This window comes from Carcharodon carcharias, chromosome 18, assembly GCF_017639515.1.
Source record: "Carcharodon carcharias isolate sCarCar2 chromosome 18, sCarCar2.pri, whole genome shotgun sequence".
Classification (NCBI taxonomy): Eukaryota; Metazoa; Chordata; class Chondrichthyes; order Lamniformes; family Lamnidae; genus Carcharodon; species Carcharodon carcharias.
The window spans coordinates 105,402,802-105,425,398 of record NC_054484.1 but is presented as its reverse complement, the minus strand read 5'-3'; the positions used below and the strand labels follow the sequence as shown (position 1 = coordinate 105,425,398).

General features: G+C 46.0%; 1 protein-coding gene across 1 annotated transcript in view; it reads right to left on the bottom strand.

The window, feature by feature from the left end:
• LOC121290942 (pyruvate dehydrogenase E1 component subunit alpha, mitochondrial-like) overlaps nt 1–22,397 on the bottom strand; it is a 31,146-nt gene extending 8,749 nt beyond the window's left edge. Inside the window, exons 1-5 of the mRNA XM_041211999.1 lie at nt 22,240–22,397; nt 7,106–7,174; nt 5,571–5,744; nt 4,273–4,399; nt 142–233 (exon numbers count right to left, since the gene is read on the bottom strand). Coding sequence (XP_041067933.1) covers nt 142–233; nt 4,273–4,399; nt 5,571–5,744; nt 7,106–7,174; nt 22,240–22,305 — 528 coding nt within the window. The 5' untranslated portion in view covers nt 22,306–22,397. The remainder of the gene's footprint in view (nt 1–141; nt 234–4,272; nt 4,400–5,570; nt 5,745–7,105; nt 7,175–22,239) is intronic.
• Between the last annotated feature and the right edge of the window lie 200 nt (nt 22,398–22,597).

The window sequence follows — 22,597 nt, the reverse complement described above, 5'->3', positions numbered from 1 at the left end:
TTGTAGCTAGCCGGTAAGCAAAATTATATTGCTTACCGGGTGTCGTAGCTTTACTCCATTGTCATTAATTAATCTGGACAGCATGTTATATCAAAAACATTCTCTGAACGAGTGTAATCATATAGATGGATCCATCCTTACCTGTGCACCAACAATGCCATTGCCACCATAGAAATTGTTGGCATACATGTGCATAGAGCCACCTCTGCCTTTAGCACAACCTCCACGTCTACCTGTTGAGAGCAAACATATCATTTTCATGAGTACCAAAGGAAACCAGGGGTCTTCTTATATTCATGATATCCCTTTCTTTATTAATTATTTCACAGGATGTGGACTTTGCTGGCAGGATCAGCATTTGTTGGCCATCTTTAATTGCCCTTGAGATGGTACTGGTCAGCTGCCTTCTTGAACTGCTGCATGAAGTGTAGGTACACCCACAGCGCTGTTAGGAAGGTAGTTCCAGAATTTTGACCCAGCAACAGTGAAAGAACAGCAAAATATTTCCAAGTCAGGGTGGTGTGTGGCTTGGAGGGGAACTTGCAGGTGGTGATGTTCCCATGAATCTACTGCAATTTTCTTTGAGGTGGTAGAAGTTGCTGGTTTGAAAGATGCTGTTGAAGAAGCCTTGGTGAGTTGCTACGGTGCATCTTGTAGATGGCACACACTGCTGCAGCGGTCAGCGGTCGAGGGAACAAATGTTGGAGGTGGTGGACGGGGTGCCGATCAGGTGGGATGCTTTGTCCTGGATGGTGTCAAGCTTCTGAGTGTAGTTGGAGCTGCACCATTCAGACAAACAGAAAATATTCCATCACACTCCTGACTTGTGCCTTGTAGATGGTGGAAAGGGAGTCAGAAGGTGAGTTACTCACCACAGAATTCCCAGCCTCTGAACTGCTCTTGTAGCTAGCCAGTCCAGTCCAGTTTCTGGTCAATGGCAACCCCCAAGGATGTGGATAGTGGGGGATTCAGTGATGGTAATGCCATTGGATGTCAAGGGGAGATGGCTGGTTTCTCATTTTTTGGAGATGACCATTGCCTGGTACTTGTGTGTTACTTGCCACTTGTCAGCCCAAGCCTGGGTATTTTCCAGGTCTTGCTGCATATGGGTACGCACTGCTTCACTATCTGAGGAGTCACGAAAAGTGCTGAACAGTGAACATCCCCACATTGGACCTTAGGATGTTAAACAAAAGATGGTGTGTAAGAGCCAAGAGAGTGGGAAATAATGGGACGTAACTTTCTCGATGTGGCAATCAGCATCAGATTGTCACTCCGTGGCCAAATACTTAAGGGATTTTTCTTCTGACCGTATCTCGCCCAACCTCCAAGTCGGGCCGGGTGAGATCCAGGCAGCGCTCGGTGCTCCTGATGCTCGGCATCAAAGTCCAGCTCCGTTGAAATGAAGGATACGCCTCATTTTTACAGCACTAGCTGCTGTAAACCAGGTCAGGGAGAAGGTATGTGTCTAAGGTAAGTGGATAGGATCTGGCAGTGGGGAGGGGGTGGGGAAAGATCAGAGGTCCAGGGGAGTCAGTGTTCAGGTGAGGCTCGCATCTCAGTGGGGTGGGGTTGGGGGGGTCAGGCCTCAAGGGATCTTGGGGGGGGGGATGGGCCTTGGGGGCAGGGGTGTGGTTAGGGGTCAGATTGGGCCTGCAGTGAGAATCAGGTCAGTTGTGGGCTTGTGGGTGGTGCAGATGCATAGGTCTGCCCTCCCAGGGGTAGGTGGTGCTCAGAACAGGCCTGCAGGGTTGGGGGAGTTGGGTCAGGCCTGCGGGGGTGTGGTGGGTGTCAGGTTGTGGGAGTGGGGTCGGGTCTCAGGCTGGTGTGGATTGAGTGCTGGGCCCACTTTTGTGGGGGATGGTCGGTGGGGGGGGTCCATGCAGGTGGATGGAATCCCATGGTGGGTCGGTGGTGTGGGGGATACTGAAAGGTGGTGGTTAGTCAAGGGGTGGAGGGAGCCCCGGGGGGGAGGGCGGGTCATGGGTGTGAGGGTAGTCCTGTGCGGGGGTGGATGTCAGTCTGGGTCTTTACAATAGTTACCCAGAAATGAGGAGAGGTTTTAATTCTTCTAACTTTCCTGAGTAACATTTGGTGTAACCCTGTCGGAGCCATCCGAACTTTGCCATTTAATTCGCACTTTCAGATGGTTTCCAAAGCAGGGCAATTGCCCTGTGGAAGTTTATGTTTCTGGGCAATTGCCCTGCAAACCCTTACCTGTGAAGTTCTGAGAGAGGTTCCCCAGCGCATTTTTGGGGTACCTGCCCAATCCCCAATGCTAGGGAGCTCGGATTGTCGTGTGCGAGACAATATTCTTACAAATTATAATCAACATGTAATGTCAGGCTCTTTTTTCTAAACTTAGACCCTGGGATGGGACAGGCAATGTTCGCCAGGCACTTGTACTGGGCTCTCAACTTTTCACCATATATACCAAAGGCTTGGATGAAGGAATAGAGATTTATTCATTCACGGGATGTGGGCTTCGCTGGCTGGGCCAGCATTTATTGCCCATCCACAGTTGCCCTTGAGAAGGCAGTGATGAGCTGCCTTCTTGAGCCGCTGCAGTCCATGTGGTGTAGGTACATCCACAGTGCTGTTAGGGAGGGAGTTCCAGGATTTTGACCCAGCGACAGTGAAGGAATGGAGATATATTTCCAAGGCAGAATGGTGACTGACTTGGAGGGGAACATCCAGGTGATGGTGTTCCCATCTATCTGCTGCCCTTGTCCTTCTAGATGGTAGTGGTCATGGATTTGGAAGGAGCTGTCAAAGGAGCCTTGGCAAATTTCTGCAGCGCATCTTGTAGATGGTACACACTGTTGCTACTGTGTGTCGGTGGTGGAGGGAATGAATGTTTGTGGATGTGGTGCCAATCAAGTGGGCTCCTTTGTCCTGGATGGTGTCAAGCTTCTTGAGTGTTGTGGGAGCTGCACTCGTTCAAGAAAGTGGGGAGTATTCCATCACATTCCTGCCTTGTGCCTTGTAGATGATGGGCAGGCTTTGGGGAGCCAGGAGGTGAGTTACTCATCACACGATTCCTTGCCTCTGACCTGCTCTTGTAGCCACAGTATTTATATGGCTAGTCCAGTTCAGTTTCTGGTCAATAGTAACCCCCAGGATGTTGACAGTGGAGGATTCAATGATGGTAATGCTATTGAATGTCAAGGGGCAATGGTTAGATTCTCTCTTGTTGGAGATGGTCATTGCCTGATACCTGTGTGGCGCGAATGTTACTTGCCCCTTGTCAGCCCAAGCCTGGATATTGTCCAGGTCTTGCTGCATTTGGACATGAACTGCTTCAGTGTCTAAGGAGTCGTGAATGGTGCTGAACTTTGTGCAATCATCAGCTACATCCCCACTTCTGACCTTATGATGGCAGGAAGGTCATTGATGAAGCAGCTGAAGATGGCTGGGCCAAGGACACTACCCTAAGCAACTCCTGCTGAGTTGTCCTGGAGGTGAGATGACTGATCCCCAACACCACAACCATCTTCCTTTGTGCTTGGTATGACTCCAAACAGCAGAGAATTTTCCCCCGATTCCCATTGACTCCAGTTTTGCTAGGGCTCCTTGATGCCACACTCAGTCAAATGTGGCCTTGATGTCAAGGGCAGTCACATGCACCTCATCTCGAGAGTGCAGCTCTTTTGTCCATGTTTGAACCAAGGCTATAATGAGGTCAGGAGCTGAGTGGCCCTGGAGGAACCCAAATTGGGCATCTGTGAGCAGTTTATTGCTAAGCTAGTGCCGCTTGATAGCACTGTTGATGACCCCTTCCTTTACTTTACTGATGATAGAGAGCAGACTGATGGGGCGACAATCGGCTGGGTTTGATTTGTCCTGTTTTTTGTGTACAGGAAATACCTGGCCAATTTTCCACATAGCTGGGTAGATGTCATTGTTGTAGCTGTACTGGATCAGCTTAGCTAGGAGTGGGTTGTTCATCCAAGTCTGCAGATGATACTAAGTTAACAGGCACAGTGTGCTGTGTGGATGGAAGGAGTAAGTTACAAAAAGGACACAAATATACATGAGACACATTAAAATTACACTAATGAATATCAGAAGGTTGTGAAAAACTATTGTATTGCGCACTGTATTGTAAATGCGTCATCATATTGTGAAAGAACATACTCCCTGCAGGCCAGTTTCACACGGATAGCTGATGCTAACTGTGACCAGGCTTGAGGGCCAAATGGCCAACTCGTACTCCTATTTCTCATGATCCTATGAACTGGTGCAAGTCTTGCTAATCATTACTTTGCTTACCAGTCAGTTCAGCCAGAATTTCTTTGGCAGAGACCCCACGTGTGTAGGTGTAGCCATGAGACCGATATGCTGTTATAAGGTGGTCTGTTGGTTTGATTGCAACTTCGATTCCAACACAACAAGCTTCCTGCAATAAAAAAAATGCAATAGTCTTACAGTTGGGAGTTCATGTGTGTCACAATTCAACACAACACTTTCGTAACAGATCACTAGGACTTCTGCCTGTGCTCACACAGATTACCCAGGCTGGATTTCAACTGTGAGCACCCAAGTATGTGAGACAATATTCTTAAAAGTAAGCCAAATAGTAATTCTATAATGCAATATTTAGGAAGTACAGGGTACAATGGAACAAATGGATGTAATAGCACAGACTTTTCATCTGGTCCAGCATGATTTAATATTAAGGTTAACTACTGTGGCCAACTTCAAATGGTAACTCCATACTGCTGTATTTTCAAAGCAAACAGTTCAGACCAACACTACCAATACTGATATAACAAAAACCACTGGTTTTAGCAAAACTATAGGTTACATAATTAGAAAGAGGAAGAAAATATAAGCAACAGCAAAAAGCAAAATGGAAACAAAAGAGTTAGAAAATGAGAAAAATAGAAGGAAAAATATAATCAGTGAGAGTGCAGCAAATGAATAATATGGAAACCCATAATGCAACAATCAGCCTTTAACACAAAGGCAAAATTCTGCAGATGCTAAAAATCTGAAACAAAAACAGAAAATGCTGTAATGCTCAGCAGGTCAGGCTACATCTGTGGGAGGATGTGTTTCAGGTCAATGACCTTTCATCAGATTTTACAACAATCAACCTGACCATTTCACAATGTCTTCCGCAATTGGCAGGATAAACATCAGATATCTCCCATGCCATTCGTCATGGGTTAGGTGGGAAGGATCAATTCCATTAGCCTGTTCTCATGCTAGGCACCTTATCTTAGGTTTTCAAACCTACGCTTTAGGAGAGCCTCTGTATGATGGCCGTTAAATGCTACGATTTAAACTTGAATCATGTTGACAAGATTCCAACATCAACATTGCAGGAGGGAGATTTTCAATGCACAATATTTAGAGCACAATCATAAATAAGTGTATAAAAATCACTTTTCTACAGAAGCCCAACAATGGAAAGTTTCCCCATTGACTTTAAGAACTGTGAATATGTATAATTATTGTGTTCCTAGGATTCACTTCTTATTATGACTAAACATCTTGCTTTATAGATAAGTTAATGGAAGCACTTGATCGAAGGACCCATTCTGGCTCCATTTCCGTTTACATACTTGACCATCATACAAATGGCAGAACCCACGGATGATCTTCTGTTTGTACAGCTGATCTGCCTTGAGCTCCATACGCCGAATTAGTTGCATTGTCCGGTAGTATTTAAGGCCATCCTCTCTGGTCAGGACAACTGTGGTTGCAGGACCTTCTTCAAGACGATGCAAGTCACATTTCTATATTTAAAAACAATTCTTTATAAAAAAAAATCCAAAACAGCAATAACTACAGCAGAAAATATTAAACAAAGGCTTTCCTAAATATGCTAATTATGAGCGCACAACCAATGAATGTTCTATATACTGGGGTTGTACTAAATCATTCTGAAGAAAGTGGACAACTAGAGTATCAGAGAACGCAGAAATTGGGCTAATGTGAATTTTGTACTGGATTGAATCAGTCATCTTAATGTTGACTGTCTCTGGAGTTTGGAAAAATAAAGATTTATCACTGAGCAAAGCTTCAGCAGAATTATTGGTGAGGACTTGTTAACTTAGTGATTTATGTATTAACAGACCTTTTCACCTGTTTTTTTCCTCCCTGAAACATATGGTGGGTGATAAGAATGGAGGCAGGCAGACATCTGATGTGGATTTATTGGAAATGTGCCAAAATGATCAAAAATGACAGCAAATCACTTCCATCTGCTCAGATAGACCTTTGCCCTCATTTTCCAATTTTCTGTTTTCCACTTGCTCTCCCCAAGGTAATTTCACAAGGCATGATAAAGTTTCACAGATATTGGAGCTGCCTTGTACTTCACCCCTTCTCCACACGAGTCTGGATGAAGAACGTAAGCAGGCTATTGAAGCGGAGGCACAGGTGCAGGGAAAATCACGTCCTGTGAAATGGTTGATCATTTCAATCGGTGCCTTTAAACCTATTCCAAATCAGCATTCATACCATATACTAGGCAAGGAATAAAATTAGAATCGGTTGCAAACACACAGTAACTTTAAATAAAATTGATGAGAGGCCATTGTGTACTTTTGCTTAGTGTTGTCTGTTCTTAATAACACCATCCCCACAAAATGCATAAGAAAATTAGAGCACAAATTTGAACTCCAATTAATACTTCAGCAAGGTCTTTCTGGAGCACAACCCCTGATGAGGCAAATGTTGAGCTGCGTTAGTTGAGGGAAATGACACTGTTCTGACCAAATATTTTCTATGCTTCTGAAAGGTTAAAATGAACATACAAACACTGGAGCATATAGCAGACATTTTGTAGCAGATCACATTTCCTTGATGGAAAAATATTGAATAATCTTTGTAAAATTAATGAGTATATGTAGAATACTCCATTTAAAATTTAAGGATTTTTAAACAAAGTAGCAATTTACTCCCGACAGCACTGCCTCAAGTCACTGACATGCTCATTTTACATTACATAGCGTACACTGGTTTTCAAATTCAGCTGTGTTTCTTTTCTCTAATCTTACAATTTATTCAATTAAGGAAGCTTAAGGCTTTACTTGAAGCAGAATTACTATTTTATAAATAACCATGGTTAAGGGATGATAACGCAAATAATTACCTTAACATCAAATGATGCTTCGGATGCAAAATCTGCATAATTGCGAGATCCCACTACAGCTTTGGCAGGCTGGAAGAAATGAAACACAGAATTCTAAACGCCCAATGATAAATAACCGAAAGAAATCAAGTCCATGGCAAGGTGCACAGGCAAGTGAGAGTTAGAAAGAATGAAGCAGCATCTATAGGTGGGCAAATGCAGCAGTCTTGCATTCCCAGCAAGAGCACCGGCGAATGGAATTGCAATTTATTATAGTGTCACAGCATTATCTTGGGCTCTCACTCCCACCAGGAATAATGGATCACTGAATTCAACTAAAGTGATTTATTGGAATTATTTTGTACGTGATGAATTACTTTACACTGTTATTAGGCAGATGAACAGAACGCAAGGTGGCCCTAAAAATAGAATGATGAATGATCAGTTAGTTTGCTTCTGGTGGTGTTGAATCAATGAAGAAAGTTGGCCTGGACATCAGAAAAATTCCCTGCTCTGCTTCAAAAGATATGGCATGAACCATCAGAACGAGCATAGACCTTGATTTTAACCTGACAATACGACAAGTCCCTTGGTGCTGCACTGAAGCCCCAGCCTAGATTAGTTGCTCAAACCCTGGAGTGAGATTGGGACCCACAAGTACATTTTCTTGAATGTTCCAACTATTCAAAAAAAATCTCTAAAACAGCAGTCCTGTAACCTAGAATTGTGATCTCTGCTTCGGAAGGGAATTTGACTATGCATCATTGAACAATTTCCACTGGTGACTGGACAGCTGGGTGGAATTAACAATAGGGGTGTGCGATGGTGTAAAAACAACAGTGTAAAAATAAAGGACATGAAGAGAAAGTACAAATATTGCTGAAAAAAATAAACTTTGTCAAATATTTTTGTCTTGTACTCTTCAGGACAATCTGCAAGAGAACAGCAGCTTGTGAATTCTCCTGATGAGTGTAAGATGAAAAGCTTCAACGAAAAATGCCTCTTTTTTCAGCAATACTTAAATTCTGTACGACAAAGCGACGATTAGAAAGTAAAAACAAACTTTTAAAAAGACGCTGACATTTGTGTGTGTGTTTGGCCAGAACATCCTCCCCATCCGCTAAGAGTGGTCCAAGATTGGTTTCCAAATTTCTATCAGTGTCACTCAGACAACTGTTGGCAAAGTACATAGGGTGGAGGGCGCTGGCAAATTTCACCCCTCCTCCTGCCAGCCACCCCCCCCCCCCCCCCCCCCCCCCCCCCCCCCCACCCACCCGCAGACTTCCACTGCATAGAGGAAGCGTTTGGCTTCTGCTCACTGCTCTTCCCTAGTAAAAAGTTTAAGAAGCATCTCAAAACTGAGGAGGGTTGCTTGCATGAACTCATGTGCCACTATTCAATGGCTTGGTGTGTTCATGCTGTGACATGAAGGACAATACCACTCCTGTCAAGAATGTAGATACACGACAGCTTTAAATTTTGCTACAAGCTCAAAGTCGAGGAAACCCCCCACAACAGGAGTTATCCCTTGAGCAGCAAATATTCTAAAGAAATGAAAGAACTTGCATTTATATTGAGTCACAACTTCAGTGCTGTCTCTAAGCACTTTCACGTAGAAAACAGTACTTTTTTTGACGGATAGTCATTGAAAGTAGACAATGCAGATAAAGCAACAGCCAAATTGAGCACTGCAAGTTCCCAAAAACAACATTTCCTTCAGGTAAAAGCAAAATACTGCAGATGCTTGAAATCTGAAATAAAAACAAAAGAACTGGAAATATTCAGCAGGTCCAGCAGCATCTGTGGAGAGCCAAATAGAGTTAACAAACAGTTCAAGTCGAATATGACTCTTTCTGTTCTGAAGAAGTCATATTTCATTCGAAATATTAACGCTGTTTCTCTCTCCACAGTTGCTGCCAGACCTGAGTATTTCCAATGCTTTATTTTTAATTCTGTTTTTAGGTGTTGGTTGAGGGATAAATATTGCTCAGGACACTAAGGAGAACACTATCCTTCTGAAATAGTGCTATGAATTGCTCCAGAGTGTGGCCTGAACTCACAACCATCAGGTTCAGAAGTGAAAATGCTACCAACTGACTGCATTGAAGATCCTATCCCTACGTTTCTGGGTTTTAAAATCTGAGTAAAATGGTTACACATGGGATGATAGAACAAATCATCTTATATGTAAAATTACAGGAAGAGAATTTGGATGTTCTATCATAAAACTGGCAAATTACATTTGGAGCAAAAGTCAGAAGATAAATTGCAGCTGTTGTGATCCTGTGTTTGAGACTAATAGGCTTATAACTGGCAATGAATACTACATATGTGGTCCAACACTTAATTCTTTAATTGTCACAACATTGGACAATATAGTGCAGTATGTGTATAAAACATCTTTTCCCCCATTACGATGGAACCTAAAGTGGAAGCACATTCCAACAATTAGTCACTGAACCCAAAATATTATGATGGATATTACTGCACAGCATTCAGTCTCCTATTGCTTCCATACTCAATATTTCAAAAATGCCGTTTAGCAGTAGTTCAGGACCACCAAACATTTTGTTTTAACCTGTTCTAATGTGGCATTGCGTGTTTCACCCTGGTGGGCATGGCTGGTTATTATAGATATTACACATTTATATCAATGTGGAACATCATGTTGTCAGATCACTTGATGGTGCTAGCACTCTTGTATTTGATGTAGGACTGCCAACAGTGGGTCCCAGTTAACAATTCCTAACTGACTGCCCTTAAAATTAAGAGAACCATTACCGCCAACTAGAATGTCGACATGCACCTGATGTTTAAGGCCATAGGATGTGGTATATCCTCTAACACAAGGCAGTTCTGGAAAAAAAAACAGGAACTAACTTTTACAATACCTCAGCAAGGCATTGATAAATTGTAAGATACTACATTCTAATAATGGATAACCTTAAGGATGATCCTAAATAACTTGACGACTGACCCCTAGAAATGGGGTGTAGTGACCACAGCTGTACCTCTCAGTATCCTGTTTGCTTGAAGGAGGTTGACAAAAACGAAGGATATTGTCCACCATGAGTGCTCAACATGCTTCCTGCTGGTTCAGTTCTTTTATGATATAAAAATCAGTAGGACTTTTAGACTTATTGGATTCAAGCAGCATCTTTCAAGGTAAAGGCATAGCTGCTGTTGTACAATGATGACAGTTCTCCCCTTATTTGGGATAGAGGTATCTTGCTAGTTTCAGTAGCTTTCTACTCAGGGATTTAAGGTAAATACTACTTTAAATATTGATGAATATCTTAAACATCTCTTTGTAACATGAATAAGATTTTGATTCTCTATTAGAAACAAGGTTATACTTTCTTTTCCTAGAACTATCAAGGTTGCAATTACCATCAGAGTGAATTGCATATCCAGTTCTTTAATAAACTTATAAACATATAATTCAGGAAGTCTTCCATATGTCTCATACAGCCTTCCACAGTCAAATTTGAAAACCCATGTCCGTACACTCTTAAGTGGAGAGGTACATTGCTAAGGAGAGATGCCCGCATGCTCATAATATCCAGGTTGTTATGATGTAGCTAAGACCTGTTAAAAAGGCTTCTGGATGATGGTAACATTCTTTGGTGGTTCCTTGGGGGGAGGGGGTAGGTTAGATCAGTTCTTCAGACCCATTTAAGTGTCTGTAAGGCCTGTAAGGCCTTAAGTGAGGTTGATCATCCGAGGAGTACACCTGATCTGGGATAGTCCCAGAAAAGGGTTAGGAGATCATAATCCACTGCAGAGTGGGAGACACAGGGAGTGAAGAGTCTCAAGGAGGTTCAGTACTAGTCATTGTTATTTGGGACCTTTCTGGCACGTGATACAGATTATTGTGTGCGCGTTCTGCACTGCACATGGAGAGCACTAATGGTGACTGATAGAAAACCCAGCTCTTTTTCCAAGCTTTCTGACTGGTTCATTAAAAACAGTAGCCTGACTGAAACCCAATCAGATGCTGTCTCCTTTACACTGGTGTGGGCAGGGGGGTGGGGGGGGGGGGGTGGGGGATCAAATGCAGATTGGATGGCCACTTTGTGGAAAACCTCCATTCAGCTTGAGCCTGAGCTTCTAGTCACCTGTCGTTTTAATTCTCTACCTTGCTCCCAGTCTGATCCCTCTGTTCTTAGCCTTCTGCAGTCTGCCAGTGAAGCTTAACATAAGCTTGAGGAACTGCAGCTCATTTTTCAATTACTTAACACTGAGTTCGACAAGGTTAGATCCTAACATCTACCGCATTTTGTTTCCCTTCTCTTTGCAGGTGTTTGTATTTTTTCCTGGCTTTTCTCTTTTAGCGCCAGCTGTTCACGATTTTAAAAAGCACAACTCCTCTAGACACATTTTTGTTCCATTACCACGCCCCTTTGCCTTGCAACAATGACTTTGTCATTTAATCTCTCCTGCTTTCCACCATATCACAAATCTTCCCCCCGCTCACTTGCTTATAACCTACTACGTTTCTAAGATAAAAGCAGAATGCTGTGAATGTTGGAAAACTGAAACAAAAACAGAAAATACAGGAAAAACTCAGCTGGACTGACAGCATCTGCGTAGAGAGAGAGACACAAAGTTAATGTTTCCAGTCTGTATGACCCTTCTTACATTTCTAACTTGTTCTAGTTCTGATGAAAGGTCATCGACCTGAAACATTAACTCTGTTTATTGTTCCACAGATGCTGCCTGACCTGCTGAGTATGCTGAGCATTTCCCATTTTCATTTCCAGTATCCACAGTATTTTGCTTGTGAAAATGTTGTTTGCTATTTCAATTCTTCAGCTTATCAGAGAACCAGAAAAAGAATCTGGACGAGATCAGTCTGAAAGTTTGCACAAGGCTTCGAACACAAATAAACTAACTGCACAGATTTATCTCTAAGTGCAGGTATATCGCTATGCTGTATTAATAACAACAAAAATTAGTATAGAAATGACTTTTTTTTATAACATGGGAGCAAGGTGTGATCACTTTTAATATATTACTCATTGATCCTTTTTGAAAGGTTACCATAGAACACTACAGCACAGAAAACAGGCCATTCGGCCCTTCTAGTCTGTGCCGAAATATTATTCCGCTAGTCCCATTGACCTGCACCCAGTCCATAACCATCCAGACCTCTCTCATCCATGTATCTATCCAATTTATTCTTAAAACTTAAGAGTGAGCCCACATTTACGTCAGATGGTAGCTCGTTCCACTCTTATCACTCTCTGAGTGAAGAAGTTCCCCCTAATGTTCCCCTTAAACCTTTCCCCTTTCACCCTAAAGCCATGTCCTCTCGTGTTTATCTCTCCTAGTTTTTATTTAGATTTTAGTAGTAACTAAGTCCACCATAGCCACTGGTGTCTGTAGTGTATAGAGTCCCAGTCAATAGCTTACCTTACACCAAGGTCAGGATATTGAGGTCAGCTAGCAGGGGGGGAGGGGCCTATTCGCCAGCGCGTAAAATGATGCAGGATGGCGTCGGGCGGAATTCCCGACGTCACCCCGCGTCATTTCAACTTTCAGGTCAGCGGGGGCACAGCCAAATCAGCTGTGCACCCGCCATCTGTCAACGGCCTATTGAGGCCATTTAAAATGTAATTGAGCTGGTTAATGGACTTGCCTGTCCAACCTTAAGGCCTCGTTGTCTTCAGGAAAAGTATGAAACCTCATCCACGGGCGGGATGAGGTTTCACGTAGGTTTTTAAAAATTTTTCAAAGTTTGAATGAAAGTGATGGACATGTCCCAACTCATGTCAGAGAAATTTTAATTTTGTGCATTGACCATTTTTGAATTTGGTGCCGATGTCCCTGAGGCAGCACCTAGCCTCGGGGGATGAATGTGCTCTTTTGCGCTCATGAGCGAAAGAGCGCACTCCCGGCTGAGGGAATCCACCTCCCCAACGCCCCCCCCAACCCACCGCCCGCACAGGGAACACATAGCGCTTCCTGGCGGACATCACGATGGGCCGGCCAATTAAAATGGCAGCATGCCCCCAATTGGGGGCGCTGATCGGAGGTGCACCTGCATGCACCTGCTCCTGCACTTACCCCCCACCCCCCCCCCAAAGGAAGGAAAATTCTTCCCCAAGAGTCTTCGCACAAACTCTGTGTAAATGACTACTTCTTCATCTTGAACACATTTTCCTCTAGATAAAACACTATTGTTTGGTCAGAAACAATCGTTATGAAAATCAAACAGTTCTCCAAAACGGCGAACTTTCAAACTTAAGAAGGCCATAGACAGGCTGGGGAGAGGTGAGGGGAAGAGAAGGCACATCCATTCCCCAGAGACATCACATTCAACCAATTTTGCTGTTAGGCAGTTTTCATTTTTTGGCTCAGGAGGTAGCTGAAGTTCCAGGACCTCACTGCAGGAGTTCCTCAAGATAGTGCCCTCGGCCCAACCATCTTCAGCCGCTTCATCAATGACCCACCCTCCATCAGCAGGTCAAAAGCGATGGGATGTTCGCTGATGACTGCACAACGTTTAGCACCATTCGCAACTCCTCAGATACGCAAGACCTGGACAACATTCAGGGTCGGGCTTATAAGTGGCAAATAATATTCATGCCACACATGTGTCAGGCAATGACCATCTCCAACAAGAGACAATCTAACCATTAGCCCTCAACATTCAATGGCCCTGGCTAAAAACTGAACTGGACTAGCCATGTAAATACTGCGGTAGTTCAAAAAGGAAGCTCACCATCACCTTCTCATGGGCAATTAGGGATGGACAATAAATGCTGGCTTAGCCAGCAACACCTACATCCTGTGAAAAAATACATAATAAAATGTTCAAGTTACTCTGGGGCTTGATATAATAGCATCTGTGGAATGTGCTCCATACAGACATTACATTTGAAACAAGAACAGAAAATGCTGGAAAACGGAACAGACCTGACAGCATCTGTGGAGAGAGAAATAGAGTTAATGTTTCGAATCCGTATGACCCTTCTTCAGAGCCCCAGTGATTGCAACTTGAATCACATCTTACAAGTACAATATTATGCACTAATTTTTAAATGCCAGAGGCACCTGATCACTCCATATTAACACTTCTGATTTTAACTAAAAGAATATCTTTACAAATATTTGGTGCTTTAGGCATTCAGAACACATGACAAGTACGCCTATTAAAGTACACCATAGTTAAGTTTGCAAACACTGCATCTAAAGCCATCCAATGACACTATAGATGGAACTATAAAACTTATGGGCTAAAAAGAAAAGATCAAAAGGAACACAATCTTACAATGAGGTCAGAAATTAGTCAAACCCACTCTGACAGTCTAATTTTCCTCACAATATGTTGGATTTGGATAAAGCTGCACAAGGTGAAACTGAAGTAATAAAAGAGCACTTTGCTCTTTCGATCTCTGCCCCCAATATCATTGCTCAGCTCATCTAGCCCATTCACCACCTTCCTCAGATGTTTGAGTGCAACAGAAAATGAGAACATTTCATAGGGAGACAGCCACAGCATTGCAAATGAAAGACTCTGCTAACTCTACACAGTGGAGCTACAGTGAGCCTTCTGATTCGAACTGTTGATGGCTGCACATCCCATTGCAAAGAAGGGAGTAGTGCTGAAGCCTGGCAAATGATGTGGAAAACCACGCAACCAGGGGGATGGAACAACACAAAAAACATGTCATTAATGTTGGAAAATGGAAGGAATGTAAAATTTGCATTTATGCAAGATTTCCATTCATCTGGTTTGACTGGTTTTGGAAACTAGGATCTGCAAATTAGGAAGTGTCACAAAGTGTGACTGAGTATCCTTGAACAACTCCAATGAAACTTCCAACAGCAGTAACAAGGCCCTAAAATCCACTTGGAAAATAGCTGGTGACTTACAATAGGTATCATGTCACAAGCTACTAGTATACTTAAGGTTCACTGTCAAATCATAAGGTTATGGCCAGAAAAAATCTCAGGCATTCATTTAATTAAGCAGTGGCACCAGAGAGATCACTTGAATCTGGTGTGACAATTTTATATAATTGAGTGTTGGGTGCGTATTGAAAGGAAGTTGAAAAGGTTTTAGGCCCGGTAGTTAATCAACTCGAAGATGGGTTCCTACTTTGGAACATTCTCCAGAATTATTTCTATTTGATTTTCCTCCTTTGTGTGTTCAGTTTACCATTTATATTTTGTCTGCAAGGTTCTATTGGGACCATTATCAAATGACAAGGACCACTGCAAATGTAGTAGAATTTTACTGCTAATATAAAAGCAAAGCTTTTTCTAAAATTTAAACCAGTTTTGAAAAAAAAATCTACATACATGCACATTCCATGTACACAGATTCTCTTTCACTTTGGCTGACTGGTGGCAGAGTCACAAAGACAGGAAGCTGGCTCGAAAGGCTCAAAACTCAAATGCTCTGCAATAATAATGTCATGTATAATCGTTATTGCCTTTATGTTATTTAAAAGGTCACAATTAACCTTTACTGATAAGGACACTGGGCCATGGTTACCAGTAATCCAGCCATTAAAATTATGCAGGCTTTAAGTGATCCAAGGTCACCCTCAAACACTCTACTATATATACAAATATGCTACTACATGCCTGGCATTCTACAAACACAATGTACCACACAGCCTCAGTCCTGTGTACAAAACACGGCTGTCAAAACTGGATCTTGGTGCATTATTGGCTTTGCAACCAAATATTTGTGTTCAAGGTGGAGGAGGTCAGCGATGCAGAAGGCAGCATTTTACTAATTTCTCACTCCTTCCTGTGTCGACATAATTCCCTCCATGCACAGGTACAGCAGACATCAGAAGCAGATTAAATCTCCACCCGTATCCAAGAGCACCTTCCGCTGACTGTCAGACTAACACAAGGAACCACTTTGTATCCACAAGGTGGCCAACTAGGAGGTACAACCCTCGGAAGTAGGAGAGTGCCCAATTTCCTTCAGAACTAATGAGGTTGTGAAAGCCCTTTGCTTTGATGTGAGAGATTTCTGAGAATCAGAATTTATTAAGATTAATTACAGAAAAGAATGGCTATTTTCAATCAAGCAGCACTCTCTACCCTCACAGAAAGACGACAGAACACAGAGATGTCGTCAATCTAGGCTAGAGCTGGTCCCATCATTAAGGTGACAGGGTCAGGTTGCTCCACAATCCAAAACTAGTTTAAAAACTCCAAAATGTTTTTAAATAAATAAATTCCTTCTGCGGAGTAATGAGCAGGAGGGCCACTGCCATTAGCATTTAAAACAAAAACACTGCACTTTTTTTATAACATATGCATTTAAAGCATTAACCATCAGAGCTCTGTTCTAGAACAAGAGATACTGCCAAGTGCACCTTATTCAGCAGGAATTTGAACTGAGCTACAGGGGTGGAAGCTGACCAAGGAAGTCAGGCAACATCACGCAACATAATAACATAAGAAAAGTAGTTTATAATCACGATGCAAAGTCAGGTTTGATCCACCACCAGGCCTGACCCCCCCCTACCAATCTTATCCGTGCTGATTTGGGGAAGAGGGAGAGAATTGTGCCACAGCTATTGAGAAAATCAATGCTATGTCAGCATTTAGAAACAGACATTAACTCGATATGTGGCACGGCAACTCATCATGCTCACTACATGTTACAGGTCTACAACATAATCTGTAAGTAACTACTTCAAAAGACAGAGAGAACTAGTTTCAGGTTATTTTCTTCAACTTTGAACTCTAACACTGCGACAGAACTCTGAGATAAGCAGAAAATAAATTGAAGCATAATCCTAACCCTAAAAAAAAGTGACTTATCTGCAATTCTAACTGTGGGTAAATAGCAATCTAATTTATAGCTCAGTCAGTATGGTAATGAACCACATCAGAAAATATCTGATTGATAGAATTGTGGAAAAAATTACAAGGAAAGCCAGCCCTCAATGTAACAGATTCCAGATGGCTGGGAGAACCAACACACTGCATTTCCAACACAGACCTGCAGAAGCGGATGGTTAATTCCCTTTACTTGGCCCATGATCATGCCATGTGCCAAATTTAACTCTGATTGTCTTTCATCTTCCACAAAAGCACCATGTCACATTTCCACCCCACCCTCTCACCAAGTACATTTAATTTGACAGGGAACAGTAGGAGGAGGAGGTCTGGTGAGGCTTGGCTAAACTCAACATAAGGATCTGTAGGAACAGGAAATGACTATTAGGCCCAATAAACTTTTGATACATCAAATGCATTTAGCTGCCTTCTGATATTATTCAATCCCTTCTCTCTCCAGAAACATTTGTAACTGCTGTTTACCTGCGATTGCAGTATCCCCCTCAGTGGCCTTTCCTCATCATTTCTTCCACAATTCTATTATTTGTTGGATGAAACTAACCTGCCCAACTTTCCTTCTTGCTCCTACCTTTTAACATGCATTTCTCTATAGTACAGGGCTTTCCCACTCTAAACAATTCAACGGGATCAGCTTGCTCAAACTCTTCATAAGCTTGAAACTTGCTGCTACAAGGGAAGGCAGAGGAGGCATCAACCTGTGGTAAGAATGTTTTGGTGAACCTTTAACCGTGGGCTTTACTTCCTCATTCCACTCAATAGCTAACGCCTCCAAGGTGATGTACCATCCAAGATGTATTTTTGTGTGCTGATCTGGCTCAGAGCTTTACACTTCAAACAGGGTTTAGAACAAATTTTTGTTCTGCAACAGAACTTGTGTGCCCTGATTTGAATTTAAAGGGAGTACAATCTCATAATTCACCATAGCCAGGCAAAATCAAGAGGGGTGGTGGTGGGAAACAGTCAGAACCGTGAACAACCTCAGGAAGATAAAGGCAGGTTACCCAGACCCTTGATGCAACTTAATGTGGAGAATTGAGGGGCAACGCATTGTGGAAGGAATAATAAAGAATGGGAGCATAGCCTCAATGGAACAACGTGGAAGGGCTTGAATTAATTCCAGAAGGTATGAGGCCAGGTAGAAAAGCCTTTCAAAACAGTAACATTTTGGGTATCCTATTTCGGGGGCCAAAGAGCAAGAATAAAGAGTATTGATAAATCTATACAATGCTTTGGTTAAGCCACATTTAGTATATAATATAAGGACATTAAATAGGCAGGACACCAGCATTAGAAATAAAAAGTTATAAAAATTGAAGTTCTATTTTGAATGTTTCCGCCCTGAGAATTCTTTAAGATTCAGAGGGAGGTAAAAATTTTTTTAGCTCATTTATTGATTGACCAAGTGACAACCCTGCAGGTGAGAATTTACACAAGAGGCAATTGCAGAGAACTGGGCAGAATAGTGAATGTAGGGTCTCTCTCATATGGAATAAGTACCTGCTGTAGAAATCTCAACCTATATACAGACAGAAAACAAGCTATTTAGAATATATGAATAGCCTCAGGACAAAGCAATTACCCACAGGTATAATCATCAGTGAAGAGAGCAACGATGCTCTGCAGAATTGAACAGCAACAAGAGATTTGATTCATCAAACCGACAGGAAGTATTAAAGGGGCAGATCTACAAGTAATTGCGCAATATTTTTCTCATTTGGCTTACAAACAGCACTACAATTTAAATCTGCTTTAAACACATCATCTGCAACATCATTTTGACAAAATTATGAATATTAGAATATTTACAGCACAGAAACAGACCAGGCTGTACAACAGGCCCACGGTGGTGTTTATACTCCACAGGATCCTGCTCTCACCCTTCCTCATCTAACCTCATCTATATCCTTTTCTTTCTTTCTCCCTCATGTTCATCTAGCTTCACCTCAAACACACCTCCGTGAGTCACCTCAACCACTCCATGTGTGAGCAAGTTCCACATTCTAAACCTGTCTAGATTCGCTTGCTGTTGCTTTGCGTCCAGCTCACTTACTTTCCACCTCACTTTGCATCATCAGCAATCTTGGATATATTTCACTCAACCCCTCATCTGAGTCACTGATTATAGATTGTAACTAGCTGAGGGCCAAGCACCGATATATGCAATAGCCTGCCAACTCAAAATTGACCCCTTTATTCCTATCCTGTTTTCTGTCCATTATCTAATCCTCAATTCCATTAAGCCCTGGGCTTGATAATCATTTAATATTCAAAAAAAAAGGTTTAGGCTGGAAAAACTCAATGATAGCCTTCTTCCAAAGTCTGAGCCATATTCTCTCACCTTCCCTGTAGGAGAACATGGTATCTTCAGCCACAATGAGGCCAACCTGGAGTACTTATTCCTTTATGTCTGTTGTCACTGATTGATAGAAATGATGGACTAGCCAGGTATTAACAAATTCCTCAGCTCCCTAGAGACAGCAACATAATATGGTGGGCACGTTAAGGTGTTTGGATAACCTTGAGACTATAATTGCATAGTTACATGGTCTACCAGGGCTCCCCAGCTCTAAACAATGGTGGTTGGGATGATACAAAAGGTCTCAATGCCTCCTTGTTAACAAGTATGAACAGAAGGAAATACGAGTTCATTTTTCTGAGTGTTCAGGCATCAAAATTTCGAAAACAAACTAAACCACTGGCAAACTCCCACCAGGGCTGAAGAGTGGCAGTGTTAGAAATCTCGCACATACCAGTCACTGAATAAAATGGTGAATGAGGCAAAGCATTGTTGATGCAGAATTTATTTCCACAATATTTTCGGTTGCAGATATTTAAGGCAACAACACCCATAGGTGCCACTATCAGGAAACTATTGGGAGAGAGGCAGGAGCAATGTGAAGCTAATCAACAGCTTCCTGAAAACGACTGGAAATGCTCAGCATATCTGGCAGCATCTTCCAGAAACCAAAGAAAGAACTCATCCTAACTGGACAGGCTCAGAAACGTGGAAAGCTTTGTGCATTTAACAGTACTTTTCTTTTACAATTCGACTACCCTGATATCCCCAGGGTAATTTCCCAGAATCTTCTCGAGGGCCATTAGGGATTGGTAACACATCCTGGCCCAGCCAGTGATGCCCACATCCCATAAATGATTTTAAAAATCTACTTTTGCTACGATGGCCAATTTCCCCTAAACACCGGGATCTTCCCAGTGAGAGGGAGAAGCAGCAAAACTGGGAGACTGGAAACCAGACAGAGTGGGCAGGGGAGGGACCCCAGACCCCGGGCAGGGCAGGGACCCCAGACCCCGGGCAGGGCAGGGACCCCAGACCCCGGGCAGGGCAGGGACCCCAGACCCCGGGCAGGGCAGGGACCCCAGACCCCGGGCAGGGCAGGGACCCCAGACCCCGGGCAGGACAGGGACCCCAGACCCCAGACCCCGGGCAGGGGAGGGACCCCAGACCCCAGACCCCGGGCAGGGGAGGGACCCCAGACCCCGGGCAGGGCAGGGACCCCAGACCCCGGGCCGGGCAGGGACCCCAGACCCCAGACCCCGGGCAGGGACCCCAGACCCCAGACCCCGGGCAGGGCAGGGACCCCAGACCCCAGGCAGGGCAGGGACCCCAGACCCCGGGCAGGACAGGGACCCCAGACCCCAGACCCCAGACCCCGGGCAGGGCAGGGACCCCAGACCCCAGACCCCGGGCAGGGCAGGGACCCCAGACCCCAGACCCCGGGCAGGGCAGGGACCCCAGACCCCGGGCAGGGACCCCAGACCCCAGACCCCGGGCAGGACCGGGACCCCAGACCCCAGACCCCGGGCAGGGACCCCAGACCCCAGACCCCGGGCAGGACCGGGACCCCAGACCCCAGACCCCAGACCCCGGGCAGGGACCCCAGACCCCAGACCCCGGGCAGGGGAGGGACCCCAGACCCCAGACCCCAGACCCCGGGCAGGACAGGGACCCCAGACCCCAGACCCCGGGCAGGGCAGGGACCCCAGACCCCAGACCCCGGGCAGGGCAGGGACCCCAGACCCCAGACCCCGGGCAGGACCGGGACCCCAGACCCCAGACCCCAGACCCCGGGCAGGACCGGGACCCCAGACCCCAGACCCCGGGCAGGGACCCCAGACCCCAGACCCCGGGCAGGGGAGGGACCCCAGACCCCAGACCCCAGACCCCGGGCAGGACAGGGACCCCAGACCCCAGACCCCGGGCAGGACAGGGACCCCAGACCCCGGGCAGGGCAGGGACCCCAGACCCCAGACCCCGGGCAGGACAGGGACCCCAGACCCCGGGCCGGGCAGGGACCCCAGACCCCAGACCCCGGGCAGGGACCCCAGACCCCAGACCCCGGGCAGGGCAGGGACCCCAGACCCCGGGCAGGGCAGGGACCCCAGACCCCGGGCAGGACAGGGACCCCAGACCCCAGACCCCAGACCCCGGGCAGGACAGGGACCCCAGACCCCAGACCCCGGGCAGGGCAGGGACCCCAGACCCCAGACCCCGGGCAGGGCAGGGACCCCAGACCCCGGGCAGGGACCCCAGACCCCAGACCCCGGGCAGGACAGGGACCCCAGACCCCGGGCAGGGCAGGGACCCCAGACCCCAGACCCCAGACCCCGGGCAGGACAGGGACCCCAGACCCCAGACCCCAGACCCCAGACCCCGGGCAGGACAGGGACCCCAGACCCCAGACCCCGGGCAGGGCAGGGACCCCAGACCCCAGACCCCAGACCCCGGGCAGGACAGGGACCCCAGACCCCAGACCCCGGGCAGGACAGGGACCCCAGACCCCAGACCCCGGGCAGGGCAGGGACCCCAGACCCCAGACCCCAGACCCCGGGCAGGACAGGGACCCCAGACCCCAGACCCCAGACCCCGGGCAGGACAGGGACCCCAGACCCCGGGCAGGGGAGGGACCCCAGACCCCAGACCCCAGACCCCGGGCAGGGCAGGGACCCCAGACCCCGGGCAGGGCAGGGACCCCAGACCCCAGACCCCGGGCAGGGCAGGGACCCCAGACCCCAGACCCCGGGCAGGGCAGGGACCCCAGACCCCAGACCCCGGGCAGGGCAGGGACCCCAGACCCCAGACCCCGGGCAGGGCAGGGACCCCAGACCCCAGACCCCGGGCAGGGACCCCAGACCCCAGACCCCGGGCCCGGTGACCTTGATGTTCGGCATCCAGCAAAGAGGCTCCGGGACTCCGCTTCCCTCAAGCCCGGGCCCGGCAAGGTCACCGCGGCCCCCCGCCGGCCCCGAGCCCTGGGCCTCACACTCCCCGCTCCCCCCGCCCCGGCCCCGGTACTCACGCTGCTCCCTCCCCGGATCAGGTTGCCCAGGAGCCGCAGCATCTTGGTCATTCCCACAGAAACCATGTGACTGGCCGACGGACAGCGGCTCCGGAGTGAGGGGGAGGCGGGTGGCCGACTGGCAGCGGCTCCGGAGTGAGGGGGAGGCGGGTGGCCGACTGACAGCGGCTCCGGAGTGGGGTGGGGGGGGGGGGGGGGGGGGGGGGGGTGGGGGCGGCGGAGGCAGGTGGCCGACTGACAGCGGCTCCGGAGTGAGGGGGAGGCGGGTGGCCAACCGACAGCGGCTCCGGAGTGAAGGAAAGTGGGTGGCCGACCAGTAGCCACTTCGGAGTGAGGGGAAGGCGGATGATCAACCGAA